General features: G+C 37.1%; 1 protein-coding gene across 1 annotated transcript; it reads left to right on the forward strand.

Moving 5' to 3' along the window:
- Nucleotides 1-5,237: 5,237 nt before the first annotated feature.
- On the forward strand, nucleotides 5,238-7,474 carry LOC112030482 (uncharacterized). The gene is made up of 3 exons (XM_065772650.1): nucleotides 5,238-6,106; nucleotides 6,183-6,631; nucleotides 6,724-7,474. Exons 1-3 carry the CDS (start codon nucleotides 5,914-5,916, stop codon nucleotides 7,234-7,236), a joined length of 1,155 nt encoding a protein of 384 aa, XP_065628722.1. The 5' UTR covers nucleotides 5,238-5,913; the 3' UTR covers nucleotides 7,237-7,474.

Here is a 7,474-nt window from a genome sequence, read left to right on the forward strand (position 1 = left end):
AACAAGATAGCTGCATCCACCTCGGACTATACTTCCAAGGTGAACCTTCTCCTCGGCCATACTTTGGACCTTTATGGGCAATCCCCACCTCTTCTTTTTATATTATTCGTACCATGTCCTCATTAAATCATCCTCGAACAGGCTGCCATCTTCGGACTAGGCCATTGGGCCGCAGGCTCAATCCCTACAAATTTACCAATACCTCCTTACATAGCTGGCCCCACAGGGTGTATTGTAAAATGAGGTAGTAAATAGATAAAATAGGTTTTTGAGGCGCTAAAAACTAAAATTTTTTACACCACCACTGTGAATGCTCTAACTTCAACCAAAAAAAAAAAAAGAAATCCTAGCCAGCCTAGTATTAAAAAAAATATTATTTTGTTTTTGTTTGTCTTTACTGGTAAATGATTGCATCTTAATGTATTTAGAAATAATGATTTTGAGTATTTATAATTTTTTAATACTATATAGATGCTTATTTGAATTTTTTTTTTACTCTGATCCCTACTAACTTAAAATCCTGTGTTCGTCCCTAATGGGAGTGACAAGAACATGCATTCCATCATTTGTGTTTGATTCACTCCGGTTTAGCATTGTCAAATCTAATCAGTTTCATTTGTTTGTATTCTAATTTCAATATGTCAGGTTTTTCATTTTTCTTTTTATAAAAAAGCTCCATCTTTTTATAATGCTATGTAATAGTATGTGGTCTTTTGGTTGGTTAGATTATTGGGTTGTACTTTTCGTTATCTGGTTCATGAACATCAAACTGCCATAGTGTTTACGTTATGAGGGCATTTATATCAGTCTCACTAATTTAATATTTTAGCAAAAAATTATTTAAACTCATCCAAAACAAGTGTGCATTAGTCTCACTATGTGAGGGTTTGGATAGTGCTTAAAGTTGCGTTGAGTTTTACTCAGTTGCGTTTTCTCCTTTTTTTTTTTTTTTTTTTTTTTTTGCCGCATTGTTTGACTTTTGAAGGACAAAAAGTACTATGTATGAACAGTGAGACACTGTTCACGCATTGTTTATGCACTGTTCACGCATTAAAAAAAATATTAAAAATGGGTCTCATGATACTATTCATACGTTTAAAAATTATTTTGCTACAGTGTTTTCAGCAACAATAAGTTGTATCCAAACAGATCCTATATTAATTAAAGTTTTTAAAGAAAATAATCTCATCTTTACATGTAGTGAGTCTCTATCCTCGCTACATTAAATTTCAATGTTGATAAACTATTGAGGTTGATGTATGTGTATGAAAATAATAGATAGCTAAACGAGCAAATGTAGAGTTTTTTGGATTAATTTAGCTGAGTTTTTGAAAAGATTGATGTGAATACTCTAAGAATTGTAACATGTTGTGTTGACTTTAAGTAATTGTATAAATACATTGTCGGCTTCCTATCGTATTTGACGGTATGGGAATTGTTGATGTTATTCTCCAAATCTCTCTAGTGTATTTGGTGTCATTTGATTGATTGTCTTGTGAATAAGAGTAAGATTTGTACTATTATCTTTTGTCAGCTTTATTTTGTTAATAATTAATAAAGCATTTTTACTTGGTTGCTAAGAAAATGCGAGAAGGATGTCATAGGCCCGTTTGGTAACGTTATTTTAGTAATTTTATTTATATTTTTTGAAAGTACGTGTGAGTAAAAAAGTGTGTGAAAATATATGTAATGTTATTTAAAAACTGAAAACATGTATTTAACACACATGTATCAAACGGCCCAATTTTTCAGTCTCTTGGTTTTGGTGGTGGGCTTATAGTTTATTTTTGGTTACTATGAGAAAATGTTTGGTTGTGTTTGTTTGGATTGTGACAAATTTCTGTTTTGTATTATAGAACTAGTGAACGTCTGGTACAATCTATTAGACTATATTTTATATATGTTCATGGCAGAGTGGACCTCTCTCTCTCTCTCTCTCTCTCTCTCTCTCTCTGTGCCTAATTTGCCGTTTTCTCTGTTTTTGTAAATTCCTGGATAACATTTACGAATATTTATATTTGTTACAAATTTTGTAGAGAGAAACAGTGGAGGACCGAGATGAGAATGATTTCAATGTGTTGTGTTTCCAAGAGCCTTGAAGACAAGACATCCCTAATGACATACCATGTGTTGAATTTACTTCTGAACTTCACTTTGTCATGTTGCATATTGTTCACTATGTACACCATGTTCATTTTATTGTTGCTGCTCCTTTGCTTTAAAGTAATTGTATTTTAAGTAATGTTATGTAATAGAACATGGATTTATTCAGAGTGGATGTTGTTTTCTATTATCAAGCATTCTGCGTATGAATCGTAATGTGTGTAAAAATAGGGAACCACTATTTATTTAGTTCTCTATTTCATTTCGGTTCTGATTTTGTACTAAAAAAAATGAAGGAAAGTACTATAGTTTTCCATCAAGACGAATCATGTTTTAAAGCATATATTGATTTTTTTTTTAAATCATTCAATGATAGAAAATATTTTAAAATAGTTTAAAATAAAATTAATACATGAAAATTCAAATTAGGATATATTAAATATAACAAAATATAAATAGAGGGAAAATACACAAGATAATTTTTTTTTTTAAACATTTATATTAATCATGCATCAAAATAGAACTCGACCCTTTAATCCTAAAAGTCATTTATTATGCATTTAATTTTGTGACAATTTTCTTTTCACATGATATCTTATGTATCACGCACATTAAGAATTGGTGAATGAACCCATGACCGGCAAAATAGCAAAATTTAAGGACTGAAAATAGCAACCCCATTTCAGTTTGGCCATTAATTTGTGAGGCAAAAACTTTTAACTTATTTCAAACAGTCCAAACTTTTTCTAATAATTTCTAATCCATACTTCCTACACCATACATCCATCCTAAACTTTCTTATCTTAAATTGTAACGTGGTTGTTATGACTTATGAGCATATTTTTTTTTAATTTGAATGTTGTAGTCTCTAATATAAAAACTAATTGTGTAACTCTTTAATAATTGTTAGATAAACAATTAGTTTTTGAGTAGTTGGAGGTCAGAATTTCCTCAAATTAATCATATCTTAGCTTATTTTAATCTTTATAATTTATCCAAAGCTAGCCACCATTGGCAAGGACAAGGTCCTATATATACCAAAGTGGTATAAGAGTATGACAGTATGAGGATGGACAAAAGAAAAGCGTAGTTCAGTAAAATGCTAGTTCTGTCCTGACAAGTCAAAAACAAATGTTTTTTTAATCATTTTTAAATGAGAAGTATTACATCTACAACATTTTAATAAAAAATCACATGTGGTAAGTTGTTATTGGTTCAAATTTAAATTCACAACTTAAATTAATTTTTTGTCCATCCAAAACAACCAATAACAACTTACCATTTAGAATTTATTGTGAAAATATTATAGACATAACATTTTATTTTTATTTTTTATACACTGGTCTCATGAAATCACATGTGAAACCCAGGTGTCAATGAGATTAGGGTCTCATGGGACTTTCTGATATCCACAAATGCTCCAGAGAATCAACTACAGGCTCAGCTGAAAGAGTGTCAATAAAAAGGCCTTTGGAGGGTAATGGGTTTTTGTGGGGTGTGTGGGTTTTAAGTTTTGGGCTTTTTTAATGTCCCCCACCTATTGATATTTCATTACAATGGCTCCATATCTTCTGGGCCGAAGTAAAGAAAAGCCCCACTAAAGGGAAATTTGAAAATAGTATTTTTTTTAACATTAATTTTATATACCCACACTGTTTTAAAATTATTTAGGAATTTAATTTCTATACTTGAAATCATGTTCTCAAAATATGATTTCATTAAAAAAAAAAAGGATACCAAACAATGCTAATTTAAGTAATTATTATCAAAATAGTATTATATTTGTTGCTTTTGCCCTTCATTATCTCATGGTTTTCCATTAACTCTATATGGGATTGAACAAGGACTTTATTTTTAGGGTCAAAGAATAAATAAAAGATTCAAGAAAAGGAAAAAAATATAGTAAAACCTGATAATTCCAAAGGAAATCTGATAGATTCAAAGGAATTCTAAGGAATCAATGGGCTGAAAAGTCTCTGGATGTTCTTGATCTAGTAAAATGAGTCCTGAGAAAACAAAGAAAATCAGCAGAGAAGACCGGTGGTGGCCGGCCTTTGATTCTCCGATGGTAAAGTTAGAAAACTGGGGGATAGGAAAGCTCTCAATGCTTAATGTTTCTAAAATTCTCTCCCAGAAAAAGAAAGAAAAAAGATCCACTTACCTCTGCACCGAAAGGCCTTTATATAGCAGTAGAAATCAGTTACTTCTGCTAATCGTTGTAGAGTTTGGAGGATTCAGAGGGTAACTTCCTTAACTGCCACAAAGGTTACCTCTTCAGAAACTGCGTTGAGACTCGAGCGATACAGCTTTTGGTTGAAAGGGTGCTTAGTCCAGCTGTGAATTGACCTCGTCCGTCATTAATGAAGGACGAGGTCTGGCTCTTTATTAACCCATCTCGTCCGTCATAACTGAAGGACGAGATACGCAGCCCGCTCGTCCTACAATGGACGAGCGTGCAGGGGTAATGGTGGTAATGGAGGGACAAGGGTATTGAACACAGCTCTGAGCACTGATGTGGACGACCATAAGGACGAGTATTTGAACTTGGATATTTTCTGGCACCATCAGTTGCCCCCCTTGTCCATGTGTCGTCCACGGATGTGCAATTTATTCTGGACGCATGACCCCTTCAAATAATCAGAAGCGCCACGTGTCACGATGTAATTGGTGATTTATTTCGTCGGTTCATTTTTTCGAGACGTATGCCACGTGTCAATGCCTGATTGGTTGTGTCGTTTTATATGCTCAGGTCAACATCTATAAATAGTGGAATGCCCCCATTACCCTCTTACTTCTGAGATTTTTCCTCCTTGACATCCCTCGTCTAGAGCCTCGTCTAAGACTTCCCGCGTCTATAGTTTCAGTACGTCCTAGATCCAGGTAATCCCTCTTTTCTCGTCTTTTTAGGTTTTCTTAAAAAATTTCCTCTTTAGACGATGTCAGGAATTACCATTTCCTCGTCTAGTGATAGCACAGTAAAAGCCATAGACGAGTATTACGACGGAAGCAGTAATAGCTCTAGTAATACTACTAGTAGTAGTAGTAGGGGAAATACTACCGACGAGGAATACGTCTCAGGGGTCCCTGGGGTTCCTTTAGAAGAAATTCAAGAACAACTTAGGAAAACCGTAGGGTCCCAGGTAGGTGCCTCGTCCTCTATCCCTCCGTCCAATCCTTCGGACGAGACGGAGGTAACTGTATATAGCTGCGCTGTAGATATTCCCTCTAAGACGGACGAGGAAAGGCTAAACAACCTTAAGGAGTGGTACCAAATCCCAGACGAGTTTAATCCCAGATTACCCGTCCGTGGAGAGTGGTGCTGCAATCCTCATTTTGGAATAGGTGTATACGAGGCCTACCTTCTTGGGGGTCTTAGATTTCCTTTAAATTCTTTTACTAGAGAACTGTTATTTAGGTTAGGTTTAGGGGTGTGTCAGTTCAACCCTAATGCATGGAGGTTAATCGTCTCTATGCAAATTTTGTGGAGGGAAGTGTTTGGAGGGGATCGTCCTATCACTGTGGACGAATTCCTCTATTGCTACAAACCTTCCGAGATACATCAATCTCCTGGCTTTTATCAATTTACTGCCAGGAGTAAAGACTGTAGATTGGTGAAATCCCTGGCCTCGTCTGACAGAAAGTGGAAGACGGAGTTTTTCTTCGTCTCTGGATTCTGGGCTGGAAATCCTTCAGACGTTGGCCGGGATTCTTTTGGTCGTTTCAGTGGGGACTTAGGAAACCTTCGTCCTGAGGGTAAGTCCCTTAGCTCTCCACTTCTTTTTACTTGCTTTTCACTTATTAACTTATTTAATGTTGATTTATTTCATTGCAGCTGTTGGACGACCTACCTTAAGCAAGTTGCACCGTGACCGCGTCCATAGGGCTCGTCTACACGCGGACAGGGATTTCCACACTTTAGTCTCTCTTAGACGACTAGCAAAGTGGGGTTTTGGTCCTAACCCTTCTGACGTTGCCCTTGCACACGAAATCACAGTGAGAAAAAGTAAGTAAATGTTTCTTGTGTTCCTTAGATTTATTATTTTCATTTTTCTAAGTAAATCCTCCTCGTCTCTCCACAGGAATGGCAACTATGAGAGGCAACAAAGGGAAAGAAGTTGGTGAGGGGAACCGTCCTGAGATCGATCGCCAAGCTCGTCCCACTGCTGGGGAGAAGAGAAAAACTATCTCTAAAAACTTAGACCTGGAGAACCTCCCCAGCAGGCGAGGTAAAAAGGTGAAGCATGGCTCGTCCCAGGTGACTAAGCCCACCCTGTCCTCTCAGCAGCCTACCAGAGTTTACGAGGTTGACTCGTCCACTCTTGTGGAGTCTATTCCATCCAAGACCCCTCCATCCAAGACTGCACCTTCCTCGTCTCAACCATCCCAGAGGGCCCCCTCCAATATTATCGAAAACGAAGACTTGGCCTGGGAGCGCTTCAAAAGTGCAGTGACGGACGAGGACATCAATGTTTGCTATGACATGTCCTTGAAGGACTTTGAACACTCTGGTGTTCATGACCTCTTCAAGGTAAAAAATTCTTATCCTCGTCTTGACTAAATGTACGTCTTTCTTCTTTTCCTTTCAGTTTAATCTAAACCTGTTTTGTTGAATTCCCTCAGGGCATGTCTAAGTTCATAGCTGCGTCCAGACAGGCCACTGGGTTGGACAAGACGAGGATTTTGCTGGAGACGAGGATACGGGAGTTGAAGGAAGAGTCTAAACAATGGGCTGAGGTGGCTGCCAAGACGACCGAGGAGGCCAAGGGGCTCCAAACTTTGGTTGAAGAGTTGAAGGCCAATGCTGTAGAGAAGGATGCTCGTCTTGAGGATCTACAACGAAAGACCGACGAGCAGAGCATTCTCCTCTCCAGAGCCAAGGAAGATGCCGTGGCTGAATTTAAGGCGTCCAAGCAGTATACAAACGCCTTAGACACCAACTATGCTGCAGGGTTCGAAGACTTCAGGATAGATGCTGCTGAGAGATTTCCTGATGTGGACTTCAGTTCAATTATGCTTAATTTGAACCCTGCCACCACTAGCTCTCTCCTTGGCCTTGACTCTGAGGACGCCAATATAGAGGACGATGCCACAACTCAGCCTCAGGACGACCCCAATCCAGATGCCTCCACTTAGAAGATGTATTAAGGACTTAGTTGTTTGTTTTTGCTTCCTTCTTTTTTATTTTCGAAGAAAATATATGTAACCTAAGCACATTTAACTCGTCCATGTTTAAGGACGAATGTTGATAAAACAGTTTAAAAGGGTGTTTAGGACTTTTCTAGTCCGCCCTTAAAAAACAATTGTGTACTGTTTATTTTATGGACGAGATTTTATATTTCATAATCAGTTTGCTTTACTCGTCTATGTCTCA

Source organism: Quercus suber, unplaced genomic scaffold, assembly GCF_002906115.3.
Source record: "Quercus suber isolate HL8 unplaced genomic scaffold, Cork oak 2.0 scaffold_5, whole genome shotgun sequence".
Lineage (NCBI taxonomy): Eukaryota > Viridiplantae > Streptophyta > Magnoliopsida > Fagales > Fagaceae > Quercus > Quercus suber.